A 24685-nucleotide genomic window follows, 5' to 3' on the forward strand; every position below is an offset into this window, starting at 1 on the left:
AGGCACGTCCTTCCAGCAGCTCACGGCCCCGCCCCCGCCCCGTCGCCCCGCCCCGGCCGCAACGACCCGCCCCGCCCCTAGGCGGTTGCTGGCAGCGGCCGCCGCCCTCCCCCGGCCCAATGGCGTGGCTGCACAGTCAGTGATGTGAAGTTCTGCTCAGGCTTGTCCGGCCCCCGGCTCGCAGCCCATTACACCATCCGTCGCAGCAGTAGCTGCAGCCGCTGCAGCCCGAGCTGACTGAGAGGGCGGGAGGCAGCTCGGGTGGCGGGGCGGGGCGAACAGCGCGGCCGGATTCATTCCTGTGGGGCGCGGGGCATGGAGGAGCTGTGCGGCCGCAGGCGGAGCAGGGCGGCCCGGGCGGCGGCGGGGACAACGGTTTCCCTTTGAAGGGGACGGCCAGAGCCCGATTGACCAGCGGCGGCGGGGAGGACTAGTCTCCGGGCAGGTAGTGGCGGCGGCGGCGGCCTGCCAGGGCTCGGGCCGGGGCCTGAGATGCCCGCGGAAGGCCTGGGCGGGAAGGAGGGCGCCGGGGGAGCCGAAGGCGGGCAGCGGGCTGGAGGCCACAGGCTTGGCCCATCGGGAGGGGGTTGTGGTCAACGGAGGAGATTGGGGAGGGGGCTGCCGTTGTCTAGAATAGGGAGAGGAGAAGGTTGTGTTGGGGCGACTGTGGTTTGAGGAACCTGCGGATCATCCCTTGGCGGGGGGTGAGGGGTGATCAAAACGGGGCGGGCGAAGTTAATGACTAAAAGGCAGGCGGATTTCCTGAGAGCCGTGAGTAGTTTTAAAGGAAAGAGAATCTTTCGGGGCAGAGTTTTGGCCTTAGCCGAGGTTTGGTGTATCCGACCTTTTTGTTCCTTCTCGAAACCCGGCCTCAGTGAGGCCTTCCAGCCTGGCGCCCTTGGCCAGCTCGCCTGCAGTTGCAAGAAAGAGAAACATTTCTGAACCCGAGTCTCCAGCCTCTTTCGGTTGTACGCTCCCTGGGCGTGTGCAAAGCAAAACTAGAACAAAGCTTGGCTGGTTAGAGCTGGAGGCGAAAAAACGGGCTGCCTGTAGTGTTTAAATTTTCCACACATAGAGGAGGCTGCCTGCGACCAGAACATTTGGGTTTCGGTGTGCCCTTCTGTATTTTTCTTTACCACCTTTTCTTTGGGGGTGGGAGGTGGGGTGTGGTACGGAGTAGTGCCTGAAGTATAGGTTTTATTCCTTTCTTCCTACAGAAGTGGAAATTAAGAAGTGTTTTGCCTTCTTCTATAGAAAATTAAATGCTGCTACTTTTTTTTTTTCTTTCTCTAGTTTGGTGCCCTGGTTGTCAGATGTTGGAAAGCAGTAGGACGGAACATACTGTGTGTGTTTGTGTATCCGTTCTGGGGTGCAGCAATTAACATTGAACTTTGGTTCCTGTGCCTCTTGCCTGTGTCGATAGAGTTAAACTGGAGCTCTACTTCGAAAGATAAATAAAGTACAGCCTCTCAACTGGACATAAATGGATCTAAAGACAGCAGTATTTAACGCAGCTCGGGATGGCAAACTCCGGCTTCTCACCAAATTGTTGGCAAGCAAATCCAAAGAGGAGGTTTCCTCCTTGATCTCTGAAAAAACAAATGGGGCCACGCCACTCTTGATGGCCGCCAGGTATGGGCACCTTGACATGGTAGAATTCCTCCTAGAGCAGTGCAGTGCCTCCATAGAAGTTGGGGGCTCCGTCAATTTTGATGGCGAAACCATTGAGGGGGCTCCCCCTTTATGGGCCGCTTCTGCAGCAGGACATCTGAAGGTGGTCCAGTCCTTGTTAAATCATGGAGCATCTGTCAACAACACGACTTTAACCAATTCAACTCCTCTTCGAGCTGCGTGTTTTGATGGCCATTTGGAAATAGTGAAGTACCTCGTAGAACACAAAGCTGATTTGGAAGTGTCAAACCGACATGGGCATACGTGCTTGATGATTTCATGTTACAAAGGACATAAAGAGATTGCTCAGTATTTACTTGAAAAGGGGGCAGATGTTAATAGAAAAAGTGTTAAAGGTGAGTTCAGCTTCTTTGTTTTTCTCAGCGTTTACCACTTATTTTCAGGAAGTTTGATACATAATTATAAGCACTGGTGTTGAGTAAACCCACATTGACAGACCTGTTTTGAGTAGGTAAGTCTTCCAGTATGACTTTGTTGAGTGTTTCTCTGATGTTTGGTAATACATTGAAAAAATGTGATAAAAGACTTCTGTTACTCTGTTAAGCAGTATTTTCTCTCTTATTTGGAGTAACTTAAAATTCTTGGGAAATGGGTTTCCCCAAAGTTACAGATCATGTTAGTAGTAGCCGTTCTGAGCCTTTAGGCTTATACTTAATCTACTTGGGAATATGGTTAAGTGTAATACGTTTTTCTTAGCTTTTTGTTGTCTTGTTTTTTTGTTTTTTAGAACAACCTTGGAGTACAAAACTACTGTAGTTATTGAGTCATGGTCTTGTTTGTTCTAGGTAGTCATTTCACTTCTGACAGAGAAGGCTAGGCCAAACTGACCTGGAAGGATTAATATCAGTGGAAAGGAGAAAATCTGTTCCTTTATTCTATATTTGTTTGTAGTCAATAGATAATCCTTTTATAAGAACATGCATTAAATATAGCAAGACAGAAAACACATTTTTTTTTTTTTTTTTTTTGTTTGAGACGGAGTCTCGCTCTGTCGCCCAGGCTGGAGTGCAGTGGCCGGATCTCAGCTCACTGCAAGCTCTGCCGCCCGGGTTCCCGCCATTCTCCTGCCTCAGCCTCCCGAGTAGCTGGGACTACAGGCGCCCGCCACCACGCCCGGCTAATTTTTTGTATTTTTTAGTAGAGACGGGGTTTCACCGTGTTAGCCAGGATGGTCTCGATCTCCTGACCTTGTGATCCACCCGCCTCGGCCTCCCAAAGTGCTGGGATTACAGGCGTGAGCCACCGCGCCCGGCAGAAAACACATTTTTAAAACTGCTTCAATACTGAGTGTGAAAAACAAGGACTAGATTAAACAGATGTGGATTTGTTGGCTAGCAACAGTGTAAACACCTTTGTCCAGAAGAAGGGCTCCGGTTTATGACTGTATAATTTTTGTTGATTGTAATAAACTAAAAGCAGGGAAAAGTAGTTCAGAATTTTTCTTAACCCTTAAAAGCAACTGTCTTGATAGCATAATTTTGATACATGAAAACCTTAACTTTCCTTACACCAATCTATTTATATGACAGCAAAATAATTCACTACCTAATTTTTAAAAGCTATTAAAATTTAAAAGTAGCATATAGACATGTTAAAAAAATCAAACAGTGTAAATTGGTTTACATTGTTGGTTTACATTTGAATAAAAAGTTTTATTCCTGATTTCTAGATGTCTAAGGCGCTGACAACCACTATTTACAGTTTTTTATGTGTCCTTTTAGAGCTGGTCTATGCAAATACAAGCATACTTGTCTATGTACAAGCATACTTGTTTGTGTAGCCTTCCGTCTAGTGGTTGATTACATACTTTTCTATCTTTATTTATTTTTCTAACCTTGGATGTCATTCAACTCGAACACACATACCTACCTCATTCTGTTTCATGGCTATACAGTATTTCATTGTATGAATGTACATAATTTATCTAGTCTATTGGTTGATATTTAGGTCACATCCAGTACTTTACTAATATAAACAATGCTGCTGTGAACATTCTTGAACAAAAATGTGTCTTAGGTTCTTTTCACACTTGTGTGAGAATAAACTGTAGTATAAATACCTGTGTTTAGAATTGCTAAATCAAATGTAAATGTATGTACATTTGCAATTGTGATAGTGTCTGCCTTTCAGAAAGGTTAAACCACACAATTACGGGGCACTGTATAGTTACTGAGCATATTTACTGTAGATAGTGTGATCTTTTATAAAAATGATACAAGATCATTGTGATTTTTCTGAATTTTTTTCCCAGAGGAAGTGTAAAAATCCCACAAAATCCCAGTACTCAGGGATAATACTTCCAAAGATACTTCTGAATTTTGTGTACCGATGTATGTATGCAGTTTTATATGCTGTTCTATAACCTGTTTTTAGCTTAATAAATGTTTAACATTACCAATTATAGCTCTTTAATTTCAATAGCTGCACACTCTTCTACTAATGGAGTTTTATGTTGCTTCCAGTTTTTCAGTATGATAAAAAATGTTTCTGTAAACATTCTTTCTAATAAGTGTTTTCATTTGTTCCTGATTATCTTTAGAGGTGGCTTGGTAGATCAAATGACAGCATGGGTTTTTTTTTTTTTTTTTTCTCCAAACAATTATTCTTTTGAAGAATGCTTGTTTTAAGACAACAAATTACTGCTGAACTAACCACGTTTGAAATCATGGCTGCTTGTTTAGGTTTGTTGAATTTTTTGTTTCTTTGTTTTGGGCTTTTTATTCATCAACTTGATGTAGAGATTATTGATAAACTCATATTTAAATCAAATTGGGATATGTTTTAAACTCCTATGCTGTTGGAGAGATGAGAACTGGTATTACTTCCCTTATATTTTTCAAAGCTTTATATACTTATGGAGATATAGTATATGAGATAACTCTAATATAAATAGCTCATATTTTTTCAGCATTTTCTCCTGAGAAGCTGCGAACAGTATTTAACTTGATTACCTTTGAGCTCTTTCAAAAGAATGTTCCTTTTATCACCACTGTCATCTTTTAGCCTTATATGTGAGGGTATGTATGTTCTCTCTTTTGACCAAACTAATTCTAAGTCATTTTTTCCCCCAGTGTTAATATCTAATATGTATGTCTTTTAAAAAACTACATATAACATGAGAAAACAATTTCATCCCAAAAATTGTTTTCTAGTAACCTCAACTTTTTACACATACACATGCATATAGATATTGTCACTTTATGTGCAGAATTTTTACCTTTTCATGGTATCTTTTAATTTACATAGTGATTCTTCATGAATGTTGGGGGCAGATTAAAGTACATGTGCATCCTTCTCCACTCTGATCCTGAAGCTTCACTACTCATTCTCTCATTGGTTTTGGATTTTTTCCTATGGGTTAATGGTAACAAAAACAGGAACCAATTGGAACTAAGGCAGGGACACTGGAGAAGGATGTGATATAGTGGCAAGAGAGGATTTTCCCCCACTTTTTTAGCCCCATTCAAAAAGTAGGAAAGATTAATAAAACTAGAGTTAAAATAGAATAATTCCTTAGGACACTTTGTGTGTCATTCACTGGAAATGGTTCTGAGGAAAGAAAATGTCAATACATTGTGCTTGGTCTGCTTAAAGATAAAATGCATGTGACTTCTACATTCCATTACTTTTAAACAGGCGTTGATATTTGAACATATTATTTAACCTCTTTTCATTACTTTTTAACAGGCTGTTGGCATTTTGAACATGTTTTAACCTAAGGTGGAATTCACTAATTGAGAGAGCAGTAGTTGAGTCCCTCAGTGTGCCAGGCTGTTAGACTTAGGATATACAAAGAGGAATAAGACAAGATATCCAGTCCTTGATTCCCTGCTCTTGAGGAGCTCATGGTTTGATTGGAGAGACAGGTTCATAAGCAGATACTTAAACCACAGTATGGTAAGTGCAACAGTAGTGCTTTCTTCTATTAGATATTTGGAAATACCTTATCCCCAGCAACTTATAACCTGAGGGGACAATGGGTTTCTTTTCCCATGGCATTCCAAAAGGGGAGAAAATCTTTGATATATTTAGGAATACCTCTTCAGTTTAACAGTCATAGCAATTGAGTTTTGAGACGGGAGTTGTTCCTATTTAAGAATCTAGACTAAATCTGAAGTGATTAGGTGAGTCCTCGGAGCTATCACAGTGATCTCAGCGCTTCATGGTTATAGTCATCTTTGGCTTCTTTTGGTTCTTTTGTTTGTTTGTGTTTTGGGGTTGTTTTTGTTTTTGTTTTTGTTTGGACTTAGAACTTTGCAGATCCAAAGTGAAGTCCTCTTCAGTGCCACTTTAAACCCTAATTCTAACAGAAATTGAGCAGCTATAAGTTCTTGATTCAGTACTACAGACCAATAGAAAACTGTAGGCTCAGATTTGGAGACTGGCTCCGGAAGACACTCTGTTCTCATTCATCAGTCAGTTTAGATACCCAAAATAATTAAGTAAATTGGTAATAAGGTAATTAACATGAACTTTCTGTAGGCAAGGCATTCTGTGGGACATTTTGGAGGTGATGACAAGACACGAAGTGTCACATTTTTAACTTCTGAAGGAATAGTATAAGTAATCCATGCTGTAGGATTTTAGAGCGAGTGTACTGACTAGGAATGCTTCATGGAGAAAGTAGTAGTTAAACAGGGCCTTGAATTTTGGGGTTTAGATCTACAGACAGTTTGCAGTTTAGATCTGCAGAAAGTTTGTTGGGATGTAGATCGGTAGAAGGGTTTTGGCAGTTTTGCAGGTTTAGAAAATGGCATAAGGAAAGGCACATTGAATAATATGCTTGGAGGGTCTAGGAATTGGAAAGTAGGCATATTTGAACTAAAAGGCACTCAGGGCTGGATTTTAAAGGACATTTAATCGAGGTACAGGCGTTGGATTTTATTTTTCATGCCAGTGAAAGTTTTTCAGGAGAGGACTAACTGGAATGGTTTGTTTGCTTGCTTGTTTTTAGAGAAAACTTATCTAACTACATTCTACTACAACATTGTGACGTCTAACTGCATTCTACTACCTGGTCTTTGAGGCTAAAGACCTGGTGTTTTTATCCCATGCAATAGGAAGAGTATCTGGCCCTAAATGAGCTTGTTGAGCGGAAATGTTGGATTTAAGAGAGGAAAGATTATAAGCTCCTTGATGGCAAGCACTATGTTTTATAGGCCTTTCTGTAGGGAAATAAATACATGCATGAAGACTTGAAGTAACAAAGGAAGACAGTAGTTGGACAAAAATGAGTAGCACAGGTAGAATATAGGGGTTCAGAAAAGGGAGAAATCTATGTAGGCATGTGGCAAGGATAGCTAGCATTAAAAGGGTTTGAGAGAGCTAGTTCAGACAGATGATTTGCCTTTTCATTATGGAAATTTTCTAACTTACACAGAGAGAAGACATTGAACCACTATGTATTCATCATCTTACTTCAACGATTATCCATTTGCTAAAGTTAAAAAAAAAAGTTTCTACTTTCCTTTTGTTTTCTATAGTAATTTAAAGCAAATCCAAGGCTTTATGTTATTTCTGTCTCATAGAATAGGCATTTAGAGTATAGATGTATTTTAGTCAAGGAAATGCTAAAGAAAAATCTTATTTAATTCCCCACTGTAAATGCACAAGAATCTCAAATGAGAAAATCTCCCTTGTAAACTAAAAGCTGTTGGTATTCAGATGACTAAGATAATGATTGCTGTCATTTTAGGTTATTTTAGTATACTTTAGTACTATGTGAGTGTTGGAAGCTTAAGTTCTCTTTTCCTTCTTGACTTTGAAAACTCTTCTCAGCTGTTGGTTACCTCAGCACACCTACTTACAGAGAAAAATAAAAGGGGGAAGGGAGGGACTTAAAATTATACTCCATAATATATCTATATTTATTTTGATTAAGCAATAATGTTTAAATAACTTTAATTAGTTGAATTCATGAACATTTTAATCCCAAATTATGAAGTTACTCTTGCAAGTTGTTCCATGTTCATTCTTTTCCGTCTTGTATCCCCTGGCACACTTTTCTGTGTCCTTGGGAAGAATTGATATCCTAGTTGGATAAACTAAGCTGTAGATGGTGTGCAAATTGAGTTCAATAGGGAAATATCCATGTGGTCCTTTGTCCCTGGAGATTGGATTTTGAACTGTGAATCCTCACAGAATTGAACAGTTTGGTGAGAATGAGTAGATCCTGAGCACTACTGCTGTTGATATTGTTGGTGGCAGTAACATGAACTTAAGATAGAAGTTATGTTTCACTTACTGGCCTTCGGATACAATGTGATTCCTTCACTGGTTCATTTTTTATCAGATTTTCATTGATTGATTGATAAAATATGTTTGTTTGAAATAAAATTCAGGAAACCCTGGGCATCACATAGATTTATGCTGTTGAGGCATCAGGAATATATGTGATGGAAGATAGAAATGGAAGAGATAGGGAGAGACCCAGATGAAAAAGTCACATGGATGCAAATCTGATCAAAACATGTCTTCCTTCTTTTTTTTCCTCCATTTGGGAAGAGCTGTGATTGAATAGGGAGTCTGTGAACTAGAGGACAGGGAATTATAATGTTGAAGTTTTCTGTCATTTGAGTTTTGTACACATAATTAGTTGTTTTTAGTCCTCATACCTTAGCTCCAGTGCTCTTAGCCTTGAAAATTCTACTTAACATCAAGACTCATTTCAAATGCAATTCCTCATCTTCCTCAGGTTATAAGAATGCATCTTACCTCTTTGGATGCAGATATTTTTTAGCATTTAACTTTGTCGTAAGCTCAAGGACCTTTATTGTGAAATTTCTGTTTGTTCTTTGCTCAGTGCCTTATACAAAGAATTAGTGAAAGAAGGGCACATAGTAGCCTTGGCACAATTTATCTTCTTTTTTTTAATTTCCTTTTTTTTTTTTTTGAACTTCTGTTCTTGAGTATCTCTCATGATGGACTACACATGGGGAAGAGAAACTTCTAAGCAGAGAATCCTTCTTCTAGTGCTCCTTTGATACCCTAAGTTGTTTTTTTCCTTCTATCCCTTATCCCCTCCATCAACCCACACCTATTAGTTATTTGGGGAATAAAATACTTGGAATCAGCATTATTGTGCAATTGAACCACACACCCTGTCCTCATCTTACAAGTGGACCACCTCTGTACTCAGCCCCACCCCAACTACAAAGTTGAGGAAGGAATGGGTTGGTGCCAAGCATAGTAGGCTGAAGAAAGAAAGATGAGGATTTTTTGTGTCTTTCCAAATAAATCTATTATAAGACCTTCTAATTGTGGCTTCTATCAGTCAAAACTTATACTTTCACCAAAAATACAATATTTTTATTTTAATTGGATTTTTAAAACAGCTTTATTGAGATAAAATTCACAAAATCACTTAAAGTGTATACAATTCAGTCACTTTTTAGTATGTTCAAGGGGTTATACAACCATGACAACTATCAGCTTTTCATCACCCCTGAATATCATTTGCAAATATTTTCTCCCATTCTGTGTTTTTTTTTTTTTAATGTTTTTGATGGTGGTGTTTAGACCAATTTGGATTTTTATTCTACAAACTGATTTTTAAATAAATTTTTGTGTCACTTATATGATGTCTTGCTTAAACAAGAAAATTGTTAGGAATAGACTGCAGGATTTACTGGTGCTGTGCCTTTTACTATGCGGGAACTTTTCCATGGATGAAACTTTGTATTCTAATTGTAAAACACACCCATTCCTGCTTTGTCATATGGTTAAATTTAGAATAAAGAGGAATGATACAATTTTATTTCTGTATGGTGTAAAACAGGGCTGTGACTTAGCCCTCCATTTAAATTTATGTTCATGGCCGGGCGTGGTGGCTCAAGCCTGTAATCCCAGCACTTTGGGAGGCCGAGGCGGGCGGATCACAAGGTCAGGAGATCGAGACCATCCTGGCTAACACCGTGAAACCCCGTCTCTACTAAAAAAATACAAAAAACTAGCCAGGCGTGGTGGTGGGCGCCTGTAGTCCCAGCTACTTGGGAGGCTGAGGCAGGAGAATGGCGTGAACCCGGGGGGCGGAGCTTGCAGTGAGCCGAGATCGCGCCACTGCACTCCAGCCTGGGGCACAGAGCAAGACTCCGTCTCAAAAAAAAAAAAAAAAAAATTTATGTTCATATGACTTGATATTGCTATTAGATATATGAGTTATGTGGCAGGTATCCATTTAGCAAACAAGAAAATAAGATTCTTTCTCTATTTTCTTGCTACTGTAGGACCAGAAGCATAGGTATCACTTGGATCCAGCCCAGATGATCTGAATCAAAATCTGCATTTTATTATGATTCTCTGGTGATTTTATACATGAAAGTTTGAGAAGCACAGCTTTATTTGACTTATTCTAAACACACACACAAAGCTTGAAATACATGAGGAATTTACAAACAGCAGAATCTACCAAGTTGTTATTGCTAGAAAAAGCAATTTAAATTAAAGATATTTTGTGTTTGTTAAATGTGTTGCAGTCCTTAGGAGGACATTTTTGTTTTTTTAAAAAGAGCAGTAAATTCTGTCTACTCCATGAGGGTGGTTTAGCAACTGACTTCATCCTGGTGAATCTTGGTAATTTTATCCAAATTGAGATATTTATATGTTATGTTGAAGCTCTTTTATGATTTAGGTGGTTGGTTGGTAACAATCACTGGCCGTTGTCAAACTCAAAACATTTGGTTTGGACCCAGATAATTCTTAGACCTCTAACTAGTTCTTTCTCAAAATACAGCTATGTTTTTGGGTTACCTAATTTGAAAAAAAATATTGATTCTATTCCTAGGCACCTAAGCTTCACAGTTGAACATGAATTTTTAATGTCTTACTCACCTGCTATTAAAAGATTACAGGTGTCTTTAAAATTAACAGCAGTGAAGATTGGCACTTCAGATGCTTCTTGAGGAATACTACCATCCTTTAATGCATGAGCACTTACCATAGTTTCCTGACCTTAATATTCATCCCAGAAGCATCCCAGTGAAAATGGCACTTTTCATTCTTCCAGATTTTCTTAGCATTGTTTTTGTGTTAAATTATGAATTTGAAAATTAATATATTTGTATCATACTATTTTAGCTTTCTAGAGAAATGCTTTAACAGAATTAATACTTAATGTTGTGCCATTAACCTGATTTCTAAGAAATGCCTATATTTAACAAACATGTCTTTTGAGAAATCATGAAAATTTTTTTTTTTTATGAATTCAGTGCCAGAATATTTTTTTTCTCCAAATGAACTTTTTCTTAGGCATTGAGAATTGTTTAATATAATGTGTTTTTCTTTTTCTGTTCTTTTTTTTTTTCTTTAGCCAAAGGTAAATTCATTAAATTTCATTGGTGCATATCCTTAATTTCATCTCAGATGCCTGGTAATATTTACTTTTGAACTTTGTGTTGTTTTATTTTTCATTGTCTTTCTCATTCTGAGAATTCAAAAAGAAGACAAGATGTGGAGATGGAAAATCTTTGGGAAGTACGATCACTGTATTATGGGAATGTTTTTAAAGGGCCTATGTAATCCTGGGAAAATTCTTGAGCTGAATCTATAGTACTTGGCATGTATTATTATGCACCAGAACTTCAAAATCAATTATGTTACCTAGCAAAAAAGAAAATATGATTTTAATGATCTTTGGCATGTTAACAGCACGTACTAGTTACAAGACCCTGGTAACTCACTTTTTAAATTTGGCTTGTTATACTTTTTCACAAAAAATTACATTTAATAATTATAGCATATCTAATACTTGAAACAACTGACATAGCAAAATATTTACAGTCAATTTTACAAACAACTGGTTATCATTTTGTATAGTGCTTATACATAGAAAGCCAGATTAATCTCAGAAACTGAAACATAGATATGTCATGAAAGAAAATAAAGTTTATAAACAGATATGAGAAAATATTCTGTTTACCAAGGAATAGAGGTAATATAAATTAAAAAGTTAATTTCAGTTGTAGAAAGAATACTATAAAGTGGAACTTTAAACAGTTGTTATAATCCCGTTGGTAGTGAATTGAAAATGTGTATTAAGCCATCACACATTTTTGATTCTATTTTAGCTAAGCATTAATTTTTTTTGTCATTTGTTTATTGACTTATTTACATGCAATAAAATTCATACTTTTTTGTGTACAGTACTGTAATTTTTGACAAACATATACTACTCATTTATTAAAGGTAAGAACAAAAATGTCCTTCATGCTCCTTTGCATTAAACCCCTCTCCCAGCCCCTAGCCCTTGCCAATCACTGCTTTGTTATCTGTCCTTATAGTTTTTTAGGCATTAATTTTAATAGTAAAAATTCTGAAGCAGTGCAGATGTCCATCAACAGGGAAATGTTGATGTAAAGTATGACATGTTCCCTTGCTTGAACTTTCACCATAAAACCATTAAGAAGGATTATGTAGAATCTGTGTAGTTACAGAAACTATGCAGATGATGTAATAACACATGATGGAATGCCCAAGATGTAGGTGAAAAGCAGGAAACAGTTATATATATACTGATTATAACTTTGTCAAAACATACTATATAAAAAGATTTGGAGAAATGACACAAAAGTTATAATTGATTTAAGATCATGCTTTTTTTTTTTCTTTTGCCTCTGTTTTCTAAGCTGTAAGTAATGCTCTAGGCTATAATTAAAAAACTTACCTTTAGGGCCTTCCAGGGCAGAACAGTGTAGTGGTTATACACTTAACCTGTTAGAGTAATTAAAAAGATCTCCTTCTAGGATATAACTTTTTGAACTTATTTTGTTTGCAAAAGCTAAGATTGAATTACTTTTTATGATATCAAATATTAAAAATTTAGAATCTACCTTTAACAGTGTGCTAATTGCTTCTGGGATATAAAAGAAATATAATACAGGATCCGTGTACTTTAAGAATAGACTGTTTAGGTAAGGACTTATTTGTGAAGCAGTAGCATTATACTATTATAAGGTATTATAATAGTAGCTATGTGAATAATTATTAGGATGACTCGTATATTTATTCACCAGGTATTCTCACAATGATAAAATCGATATGATACAACCAAGAAAACCTCTTTAAGCAGTTGAAATTTCTAGTGAAATTTGAAGTACAAGAAGTTAAAATGGTAAAGAAGGAAGTGCATTATAGAAAAATCAAGAACAGAGGCATAGAGGTAGAAGTGAACAGGGCTGTTTGTTCCTGGTGCTGGGAGAAGTACTTAGGATCGAATAATGTGAAGCATAAGCAGAATTTCTGCCTTGTGTGTGGGAGATGCAGACAGTGTCTTCTGGGGTTAGAGCAGGTTTGGCAAACTATGACCCAGGGTTCAAATCCAGCCCACCCCATTTCAGTACTGCCTGAGAGCTAAGAAAGGTTTTTACTTTTTTGTAATGGTTGAGAAAGACATCAAATGAAAAATATTTTATGACACATGAAAATTACATGAAAATCAAATTTTGGAGTACATAAGTAAAAGTTTTGTTGGAAAACAGACATGTCCATTAATTTAACATACTACCATAGCATATTTCATGGTACTTGGCAGAGTTTAGTGGTTACAACAGAGACCTTATGGCCTGGAAACCTAAAATGCTATCTGGCCTTTTACTGGAAAAGTTTGCCAGTCCCTTAGTTAAATGCACAGTGAATCATTCATTCCGGAGATAATGAGAAATGAAGTTAAAGAGATAAGGTAGGGAAATATTTGTTAGTCTTTTAAAATCCATATCCCTGAATATCCAATATTAAACTTTACTTTATACAATGTTTTCTGAAACTATAGATTTCTTCCTCATTGCTCTCTCCACATAGATAGTGCTTTTGAGAATCAATGATGTAGAATTTTGAAGGCCATCTCAAAGATTGTCTGCTTTTCCTTAGAGGAAGTGTGAAAGCTTTCTGAGTTGGAAAGTGATGTGACTGGTTGAAGTTCTATTATGAGGTTTGGTTTTATATTAGATATAATTTATTCACTGAGGTTTAATATGACTGGCATTTAAAATATGACCTTAGAAATGAGTAGTACACTGAATTGGCAGTTGGGAGACAGGAGTTTATATTTTCCCACTAAATTCTCTTTTCTATTTGCATGTAGAATGAGTTTATCATCTCTACCTTGCAAAGTTATTAATATAAGATTAAAAGGGGGCAACAGTTAAATAAAATGTAGGAATATAAAAAAATGCTATATTCGCATACTTGTCCCTTTTTTTCATTAATTTTTTTTTACTGTTTGCTTTTACTTTCTCTAATTTACTGTTTTTTTCTTGTAACTTCTTTATATAGAAACTTAGCTATTTTTTAAGCCTTTCTTTTTATCTAATTTGTTATTTAGTGTTTTTATTACCATCCAGTTAAAAATATTTTCTGATTTTCATTGGGCTTGCTTCTTTGACCAACGAATTATTTAGAAGAGTATTAATAATTCAAACAGGTTTTTCTAGTTATCTTTTTGTTTTGGATATCTAACTTCATTCGTAAGTGGACTTAGAACATACTCAATGACTTCAGTCCCTTGACAGTTGTCGAGACTTGCCTTATGGCTGAGAATATGGTCAGTATTTGGACATGCTCCCTGTATCCCTGGGGGCAAAATTGTTTTCTATGGTTATTGATGTTATTCCATGTTCTTTTATTTATGCCAGTTAAATGAAGTTTGTAATGTTCAAATCTTTATCCTTGCTGGTTTTGGTCTTCTAAGCTGAGAAAGATATGATTAGATGTACTAATGTTTGCAGATTTGTTTGCTTTCCTAGTAGTTCTGTCGATTTTTACTTTATGTAACTTAATTCTATGTTATTAGGTGGAAAGTTTAGAATTATATCTGTATATTTTGAATTTTTTAACATAAAATATTTCCTTTTGTTGCTAATTATGTATTTTGCATTAAAGTCTACTTTCATATTTTAATATCAGACAGCTTCTTAATATTTAGTTTTTGCAAAGGGTATTTTTTTTCCCAACCTTTCATTTCTGAAGATCATTTTCTACCCATATATTTAAGGTGTGTCTTGTGGGCAGTGTGTTTTGAGTTTTCTTTGTATCTTCAGTCTGACAGTTTTTGTCTTTTAAGTTTTTGTCTTTTCTTTGTATCCTCAGTCTGACACTTTCTTTTAAATGTTTAAATTAAACATTTAGTTTACTTACATTTAATGTAATTACTGATATTTTTGGATTTTCATCTCCTGGGTACTTTTCTGATTTTTATTTGCCCTGCCTGTTTTGTATTCCTTGGTCTTTTTTGCCACCTTTTGGATTATTATTTCAATTTTTTCTCTATGTTAGAGAAAATATAGTTATGTGCATGCCCTCTATTATTTTAGTAGTTATTCTAGGTAGCATTACTTTGACTTATCAAAGGCTAACATAAATTTCTAATTTTATATCTTTACAATAAAAAGATCTTAGAACACGGTAACACCAATTACTCTCCTTACTGTCATGGTATTGCTGTCAAATGTTTCATTTCTATGTATGTATTTCAAGCCCTACAATATATTATTATTTTTAAAATCAATATTTATTTAGATACACTCACAAATTTACCCTTTTTGTTGATGTTTTTGCCTATATCTCCAGGCTTCCATGTGGCTCATCTTCCTTCTGCCTAAAGAACACCATATAGTATTTAGATCTGCTGGTAATAAATATCTTAATTTTTTCCGTTTCATTTCTTTCTCTCCTGAAAGGGTTCTTTATTTGACATTTATTCTTGATACGGGTATAGAATTCTAAGTTGGCAGTTACTTTTCTTTTGTGCTTTTAAATACCATTTCATGTCTCCTAGCTTCTGTTGTTCCTGACGAAAACTTTGCTATAAGATTGTTGCTCTTTTATAGGTAATTTCCATTCATTCTCTTGTTTTAAGATTTTTCTCTTTGTCCTTAGTTTTCAGCAGTTTTGCTGCGTTGTATGTCAATGTGTTTTTCTTTTTATTTATCCTTCTTGGAGTTTGCAAAACCTACTGAATTTGCAGTTTAAGCTTTCATCAGCTTCTGAAAATTCTTGGGCTTTATCTTTTCTTAAATATTGCTTTGGGACCCATTTTCTTCCTCTTGAATTCTGGTTTTGAGTATGTTAACAATCTTCTGACATTGTTCCCTCTTTCTCTTACAGTCTCCATCTTTTCTGTTCTTTTACCACTCCCTGCTTCTTTCTGTATATTTTCATCTGACTTATCTTCCAGTTACTAATTTTCTATTCAGCTGTGTGTAAATCCACTTTTAAAGCCACCCACTGAGTTTTTCAGTTCTAGAATGTCTACTTGAATTTTCAGTTTCCAGTTTTCTGTTGAATTCCCAATTTTAAAAAATCTCCTTGAATATGCTAAGCATAGCTATTATTTAAAAATCTGTATTGATAAACTGCACTATCTGGGTCTCCTGGTGGGCTTTTCTGTCAGCTCTTTATTTCTGTTGTTCTTTATGTTATGGTTCCTTATTTTCATTATTTTTGATTGGATATCAAGCATTACATATGAAAAATATAAATAATTTGAACCCTACTATGATAATATCTTCCTCTAAATAGTATTTATATTTGCTTCTGGCTTTTAATTATGTATACTAGCAATCCTGGATTATTTTAATTCAATAATGAGATGATCTTAAATTAGATTTAAGTTTTTGTGATAGCTAGTCTATTTGCAGTTAACTTTAACTCCCTAGGGTTAAAGTTGGAGCTTTAACCCAAAGTGTGGGGAATTTTCTAAGTTCCTTTCTTAGCAGGCTGTAGGCTCCATTTTTCCCCTCTATCCCTGCAAGGCTGTCAGAAGTTCTGCTCAGTTAGTTATTCAGCTAGCTCTTCCAGAGTTGGTGGAGGCCATTGTGGGAAAGCTGCCTCAAGTTCTGGACTTGACCTCTCTAGTTTTTTCTTCTTCTGCATATTGTACCCTTGTTATGTCTTATCCTGTCAAGCAGATTTTTAAAAATACATTTTTCAGCTTTTTTAGTTGTTAGTGGGAGGATGATCACGTTACAGGTGTCTCTGCCATTACTAGATGTGAAAGTCTTCCTTATTGTTTTTTTAAAGCTAGTTTTTTTCTCCTGGTATGTGGGTGTATTCAGAATAAATATATTTTGTATTTTTTCAATAAATATAGAAATATAGTTCATTAAATTGGCTTTTGCTACCTCTTTTTTTTTTTTTTTTCCCAGAGGCGAAGTCTCGCTTTGTCACCAGGCTGGAGTGCAGTGGCGCAATTTCCGCTTACTGCAACCTCCGCCTCCCAGGTTCAAGCGGTTCTCCTGCCTCAGCCTCCCAAGTAGCTGGGACTACAGGCACGTGCCACCACGCCCAGCTAATTTTCATGTTTTTAGTAGAGACAGGGTTTCACCATGTTGGCCAGGATGGTCTTGATCTCTTGACCTCGTAATCTGCCTACCTCGGCCTCCCAAAGTGCTGGGATTACAGGCATGAGCTACTGCGGTTGGCCAGCTTTTGCTACATTTTATTCTTGATTTTGTGCTACTCTGAATAGAGAAAAGTGCCATCTAAGCCATTTCTTTATATTCAGATTTCTCTTATATTGCCTATTTCTTAGAAAAACATGGGGAATAGTAGGGGTCCTCAATACAAAAGAGTGTTTAAAATATACTTGGTATAGTAGTCATGTTTAATTGAAATTATTTTAAACAAATGAACATCGATAGTCAGAAGGTCTGGGCTCTTTCAGCGCTTGGTTAGCTTACTCATTGTTAAAACATTTTATCAAAAACATTGTAGACCATTGAAACCTTGGGTCAGAATAATTATATAGTCCTTGTAGATATCATAGAAGACTAAACAGGATAAACTTGTGGAAGGACTCAATTTTTCATGTAATAACTTGTTTTTTTCTAACTTTAGTTACAAAGCAGATTTATTTGAAGTATTCAGGTTTAAAATACTTTCTGGTACACATGCTGTGTTGGGCATTCCCAAAGCTACCCCCGTATTTGGAGGTAACTCACCATACAACTGTACTTATAGGTAAGATTTATTACTGTAATGTCATAAGGACATGCAACTAAATTATGAGGGGTAAAGGTGCAGGTGAGGTGTAGAGAAATCTTTAGGTGTTTTTATGCTTTGTTCCTTTCGTGAGGGGTCACATAGAGCATATTCTTCCCCAGTAATGTAAATACATATGTGTCTGTTTCTACCAAGGGAAACCCATGACAGACCCAGTGCTAAAGGTTTTTATTGGGGGGTGGTCATGTAGGTACCCTTTGCCTAGCTCATACCCAAAATTTTAGACTCCCAGAAAGAAACCAGACATTCAGCATAAACTGCATTGTTCATACAAACAGTTTAGGTACCGTGAGACACCCTTATCATTTAGGGAAAGTTTTAGATCAGTAGAGAGAACTGTTTACCAGCCAGGTTCCCAGCTACCAGCCAAAAGTCCAACTTTGCAAGAAGGTCTTTCTAAGGATAGCAGTCTCAGCCTGCCATGCTACCTCTTTTCTACAGACATGCCTAAAATGACTGACTGTTTAAATTTTATGTAAACATTGTATGTAAATAGCAGAGATCAGCATGATAATTCCTATTATGACGATTAGTAAAATGTTTATCATTAAACTTAGCTGAAATACCTGGTGTTTCTGATCTCTTAATATGTTTCATACAGGCTTTTACTAATGTGCCAGTGCCGGTTGTCAGTTTTAATCTGTGTGTGGGAAGAAAAGGACAGTGTTAGAACATTTAGTACAGCTATAAAGAATGTTTAAAAAGTTAAATTATAATAGGAAATAATCCATAATGAAAGGACACTTCAGATATCTCCTTTTAATGTTCATATTGAACCACCCACATATTTTTTAGATTCCGTGGATTTGTTTTTCTTGTGAGAGCTTTTTGGGGAAAGTCCTTTGTTACCAAGAATTTTGTCTAAGATAGTTGAAATTAACTTGGCAATCAGAAATAAATATTGAAAAAATAATTTCTGAGTCAAAATGAAGAATCTTAGATATATTAAAGACCAGTCTGGCCGGGCATGGTGGCTCATACCTGCAATCCCAGCACTTTGGGAGACTGAGGCAGGAGCATTGCTTGAGTCCAGGAGTTTAAAACCAGCCTGGGCAACATAGCAAGACCTGGTCTCTAAAGAAAAAAAAAGACCAATTCCTTGTTTATAAATGTGGAAACTGACTTGGAAGTTAAGTGACTTGTCAGTAAAATGGTGAATAGCTGGTTATTTGTATTCTATCCATTTTTAGGTCATAAAATATGCACTTTAAACCATTAATGAAAAATACCAAGAGACCATGGATTAGTCTGAATTTCTTCTGGTGACCTTGGATGTCTTTTTATGACTAATTTGGTCATGTCATTTATTCAACAAGTTTAGTATCAGACACTAGTTTTAGGTATTGGGGGAAATTTTTTTTCTTGTCTGTAAACCAAGTATGTCCTACTTAGGAGCTTAAAGCTGCCTGCTTTTTAGGTTCTAAAGTGCATATACATATTACATTTTATTTTGGTCCCTCAATGTATGTTATTTCTTTTTTTCTCTCTAAGGTAATACTGCATTGCATGATTGTGCAGAATCTGGAAGTTTGGACATCATGAAGATGCTTCTTATGTATTGTGCCAAGATGGAAAAGGATGGTTATGGAATGACTCCCCTTCTCTCGGCAAGTGTGACTGGTCACACAAATATTGTGGATTTTCTGACACACCATGCACAGACCAGCAAGACAGAACGTATTAATGCACTAGAGCTTCTGGGAGCTACATTTGTAGACAAAAAAAGAGATCTGCTTGGGGCTTTGAAATACTGGAAAAAGGCAATGAACATGAGGTACAGTGATAGAACTAATATTATTAGTAAACCAGTGCCACAGACACTAATAATGGCTTATGATTATGCCAAGGAGGTGAACAGTGCGGAAGAGCTAGAAGGTCTTATTGCTGATCCTGATGAGATGAGAATGCAGGCACTATTAATCAGAGAACGTATTCTTGGTCCTTCTCATCCTGATACCTCTTACTATATTAGATATAGAGGCGCTGTCTATGCAGACTCTGGAAATTTCAAACGATGCATCAACCTATGGAAGTATGCTTTGGATATGCAGCAGAGCAATTTGGATCCTTTAAGCCCAATGACCGCCAGCAGCTTATTATCTTTTGCAGAACTATTCTCCTTTATGCTACAGGATAGGGCTAAAGGCCTGCTGGGTACTACTGTTACATTTGATGATCTTATGGGCATACTTTGCAAAAGCGTCCTTGAAATAGAGCGAGCTATCAAACAAACTCAGTGTCCAGCTGACCCATTACAGTTAAATAAGGCCCTTTCTATTATTTTGCACTTAATTTGCTTGTTAGAGAAAGTTCCTTGTACTCTAGAACAGGACCATTTCAAAAAGCAGACTATATACAGGTTTCTTAAGCTGCATCCAAGGGGAAAGAATAACTTCAGCCCTCTTCATCTGGCTGTGGACAAGAATACTACATGTGTAGGGCGGTACCCTGTTTGTAAATTTCCATCTCTACAAGTTACTGCGATACTGATAGAATGTGGTGCTGATGTGAACGTCAGAGACTCGGATGACAACAGTCCCCTACATATCGCTGCTCTTAACAATCATCCAGACATCATGAATCTCCTTATTAAATCAGGTGCACATTTTGATGCCACAAACTTGCACAAACAAACTGCTAGTGACTTGCTGGATGAGAAGGAAATAGCTAAAAATTTGATCCAGCCTATAAATCATACCACATTGCAGTGTCTTGCTGCTCGTGTCATAGTGAATCATAGAATATATTATAAAGGGCATATCCCAGAAAAGCTAGAGACCTTTGTTTCCCTTCATAGATGATAACTTGACTGTATTTTAGCACTGTTAAAGCACGAATTGGTAACAGTTGTTTCATAAATGAGCACTGTTGTGATAACACCAGCATTCATTTAGCTTGATTGATATCATCGTGCTCTCATTGGCTAAAGCATTATAAGCATCAAATTTACAACATTGGTTTCCCAGTATTTAATATAAATATACCATATAATATATTGTTTGTGAATTATTGAGAAATGTAACATTCAAATTTCTAAAATTGTCTGCCAAAGGCTTATTCATTCTGGTTTTGTTTGCTGTTGGGTGTTTGCGGCAGAGTTAACCATTTTTCCATGGTGTCTTTATACTTTACTGGTTTGTGAATTTTATACAATTGAAAGTCTTTTTTCCTTGCTGCTTTCTTCTCTTCTCAAGTTTCCCCCGTTTCTACTTTATTTTTTGTTCTAACCATTTCTACTACAGTTTTCTCCTTATGGACCCATGCTAGGTTGTACAAACTTTAAGGACTTGTTACCATTTGCAGTTACCATAAGTGCTTTATCTTCTCTATGCACAGGCTTCAACTTGACTGTTGTATGTTAGCATATTTTCTATGCAGCAGTTGGTCAACTTCAACTCAAAACACTGTTTTCTTATGTTTGTTACAAAGTTAATTTTTTGAAAGTACTCTGTAGCATGACAATTTTTAGACCTGCAGGTTAGCTATTTTAGCTCAAGCTTTTTTGTTTGTTTTTTTCTTCATTTTCTTCACATCTGAGGTTTCTTTCTCTAATCCACTGAAATTATTGTGTGCTAAATTTGGGAAACAGATCTATTCTAACTCATTAACCCAGTTGAAATTTAGGTCTGTCATCTTAATATATCATGCAGTAAAAGGAAGAATCTTTTTAAAGTGACCCACCTTTCATGCTGCTCCAGCATTGTCCTGCTTGTGCTGATGGTGTGATTAGGTGTAGAGAATTTGCTTAAATTTAACTTCAAAGTCTATCACACAGCTTAATGAGTCACATTGAAATATTCAGTAATTGAACTGCAAATCACTTTTAGTTACAAAAAGAGCTAAAGCATGTCAGTGGCATGATGCTTGCCAAGCCAGATCTAGGCATCTAGGATAATTAAGGTATTTTAGTACGCAATTTACTGCCATAATATCAAAGGTCAGTAACAGTGTTCTTTCTTTCTTCAAGCTTACGTATACCTTTAAAGATAACTTGCATGAATTACTTTGATTACTTTGGTCTCAATTATTTGTCACCCTAGTTAAACATGAAAGGTTGCAGTGCTTCCTGTTCCCTTACTGGAAGTTAGCTTTTTCTTTTCTCTTCCTTTCTTCCTTCCTTTCTCTCTCTCTCTCTCTCTCTCTCTCTCTCTCTCTCTCTCTCTCTCTCTCTCTCTCTCCCCCCCCCTCCTTTCTTTCTCTTTCTCTCTCTCTCTCTCTTTCTTTCTCTCTCTCTCTCTTTCTCTTACAGATTTGCTAATGCCACAGAAAGGGCTCTTTTAACTTAAGATAAGTGAAAAGTACGAAAAAAGATTCAGGTAATTATCATTCAGCACTTTATTGTAATTCAGAATAAAATTTATGATGGCATATTTGCCCTGCATATGTCTTAATGAAGTTGTTCTGAATAAAAAGCTTCTTATTGATTTGAGAAAAACTCAGTTTACCTGTGAGTTTAATGAGCTGGATCACTCACTTGGATTTTTGTGTTGACATTTTATTCTGAGGGTTGATGTTACACTATTTAAGGCGTCATCAATGCAAACAGTCACATTAGGTTTGTCGTCATCTTTAGTTAGTAAAAACCTTGTAATGAAGAGTAGTAAATAAGAAAACGTTAGACTTTTGGTTAAATAATTGAGGTTTAATTTTTAAAAGATATTCTTACTCATTTGCTTGGTTGTAAATTTGATTTCACCATTAAGAAAAGCTAAATTGCATATAAATGAATGCTCTCAAACCTTTTGATGAAGAGGTTTTACTATCTCTTATTGTGGGAAAATTTGATGAAATATTTGAACTGTCACACGTATTAAGAATACTTTGTGATTTAAACCAATATTCTAGAAATATCAAATGTCAGTATTTTGAAATCATCTGCCTCTAACTTTGTGGTATAAGAATTATATATCAATAAGCTATTATTTTTATAAAGGAAAACTTTGCCATTATAGTAAATTACATTAGTTGATCTCGATAATTTGAAGATAAAAGATGACAATTGGATTTTTAATTGATTTAGTATTTCCTCCTACTCTTTGGGGGCTGGGTGGGAGGGCTTATATGCTCTTAGAGTGAGGCACATCTCACTGTTTTGCAGCTGAATTTGAATTTTGCAACTTCTGTGTAAAGTAAGGATTTCTTTAAATAGCATTTTTGCACCACTAAAAATAGATAACTTAGAACTCAGTCTTGATAACTGAAATGACTTATTTCACTTAGAATACATTTCTCCCTTCTCTGCCATCTCCACAAATGCCATTGGGAGGTTTTGAAAAACCAGTTCGTTTAATAGTTCAAAATTGTCCCTGATTTTATTTTCTTTTAGGGAAAATTGTTTCATAAATGTGACACTGATAAAGCCTTTGTCAGAAAGTATTCTCAAAATTATGAGATGGATTATAATAAAATACTTAAATTTGTGTTATTTTTTGAACCACAGATGAGTACATTTAATAATGAACCAATTACACTCATATGAGTCTAACTAAACTGTACACTGTAGCATGGTGTTATTGACTGGAGTTAATGTGTAAAGTTATTAACATTTCTATGAAAATATCCTTTTGGGGCCTCCTGAATTTTAGATGTTCCACTGTTTTGATCATTCCTGTAAAAGAAATGGTCATTTTACTCAGATGCCAGTCTACTTTATAAAGACAAGTGGATTATAGACTTTAAAAAGTCATTTTTCTTATTCATAAATCTGACAGGCATAAACTCAAATCAAAGATAATTTGGTGCCCGTTATGAATTTGAAGTTCAGTGATAGCTCACTTGTAAAGTGACTACCTGAATGTGTATAGAGACCCCGGTCTACTATGATTTGGGAAAATTGTTTAGCTTATATGGGAAAAGTAGCTCTTTAAAAATCATATTGCCCAACAGAAACCTTAGGCTGAATTTACAGGTATGATAATTTTTGTAATTAATTTTCTTAGAATTGTGCAGGCTGGATGAGATAATAACATACTCTTTTACACTGTAACAGCAGCATTATTGCCTAGAACTTTAACCATTTTAGGGTTAGATACTAAGGAAACAAACTAATTGGTCATCATCATTTTCTTTTTCTCTTTTCTTGTGTGTGTGTATTTTTTTTTTTTTTTTTGCCCTTCTGTATCACTAAACAACTAGTTTCCCTCCCTTTTGTCAGTTCCCATTGTGTGTTTTTTCAAAAGAAGTACTGTATTCGGATGCCAGCTAATAAATTGTCACACAATGGAAAATCATATGCCACAACATTCATTGTAAGGTTTAATAAAATTAAATTTGCACCAAATTTAAGTGTATTCTTATTAACTCTTAATACTTGATTGGTATTATTTTAATGCAAATGATAGTAGACTCCTGTTTCAGAAAAACCTAATTGATAATTTGTGGCCAGTTAAAACTTAAAAGATAGCATTTATTGTTAATATTTCTATGTAAGTATGATTTATGTACAGTTTATTTTAAATTTTTTTTCTAGTAGAGATCACAGAAACTAAAGATACGGGGAGACTTCTGTTGTCAACTGCGTAAGAGAGGGGATGCCTTTAATTCTTGTTTTTTAATTGGTTTGCTATGATCAGAAGTATATCATAAACATATTCTTATGAAGGCAAGTTTTATACATTTGTTTTCCATCACTTTTCGGTTGTAAAATCTAAGTAGTCCTTGTCTTTTTTTATGTTTAACTTACCTAATACAAAGAGCTCTAGTTGAGTCAGAAAATGAATTGGCTGTAATTTCTAAACTCTAAGCATAAATTGAAATCTCCAGTTTTATAGGTTTTTCACTTTTGAATTGTTAATATCCCTTATTCATGACAAGTATAGACTTTGTCTTCCTTTGACAGGACCCTTTTAAACGTAAGTCTTCTTTACCCTTGGTCTTGTGGTTCTATGGTTGTCTGCACTATCACCACCAATATTTAAGAGGACTCTTACCAAATTTATAAGTAAAAGAATATTGTATTTTTAAGGCTCTAAATAAGAAAAAGTCTTAGTATGTCCTCAAG

The 24685-nt window shown here is 36.1% G+C and overlaps 2 protein-coding genes across 2 annotated transcripts in view; one reads left to right on the top strand and one right to left on the bottom strand.

Annotated features, from left to right (window-relative positions):
- Nucleotides 1-24685, bottom strand: part of COMMD10 (COMM domain containing 10) — a 971919-nt gene that overhangs the window by 833768 nt on the left and 113466 nt on the right. The gene's annotated exons all lie outside the window — the stretch shown is intronic.
- On the top strand, nucleotides 42-23965 carry FEM1C (fem-1 homolog C). The gene is made up of 3 exons (XM_050793066.1): nucleotides 42-445; nucleotides 1294-2027; nucleotides 19177-23965. Exons 2-3 carry the CDS (start codon nucleotides 1484-1486, stop codon nucleotides 20484-20486), a joined length of 1854 nt encoding a protein of 617 aa, XP_050649023.1. The 5' UTR covers nucleotides 42-445; nucleotides 1294-1483; the 3' UTR covers nucleotides 20487-23965.

This window comes from Macaca thibetana, chromosome 6, assembly GCF_024542745.1.
Source record: "Macaca thibetana thibetana isolate TM-01 chromosome 6, ASM2454274v1, whole genome shotgun sequence".
In the NCBI taxonomy this organism is placed as follows: domain Eukaryota; kingdom Metazoa; phylum Chordata; class Mammalia; order Primates; family Cercopithecidae; genus Macaca; species Macaca thibetana.

Excerpts from the sequence above, each read along its gene's own strand:
- FEM1C (XM_050793066.1), top strand. The coding sequence starts at position 1,484 with ATGGATCTAAAGACAGCAGTATTTAACGCAGCTCGGGATGGCAAACTC. Across the intron at positions 2,028-19,176 it reads TAATAGAAAAAGTGTTAAAG|GTAATACTGCATTGCATGAT; the intron begins GTGAGTTCAGCT and ends TTTCTCTCTAAG.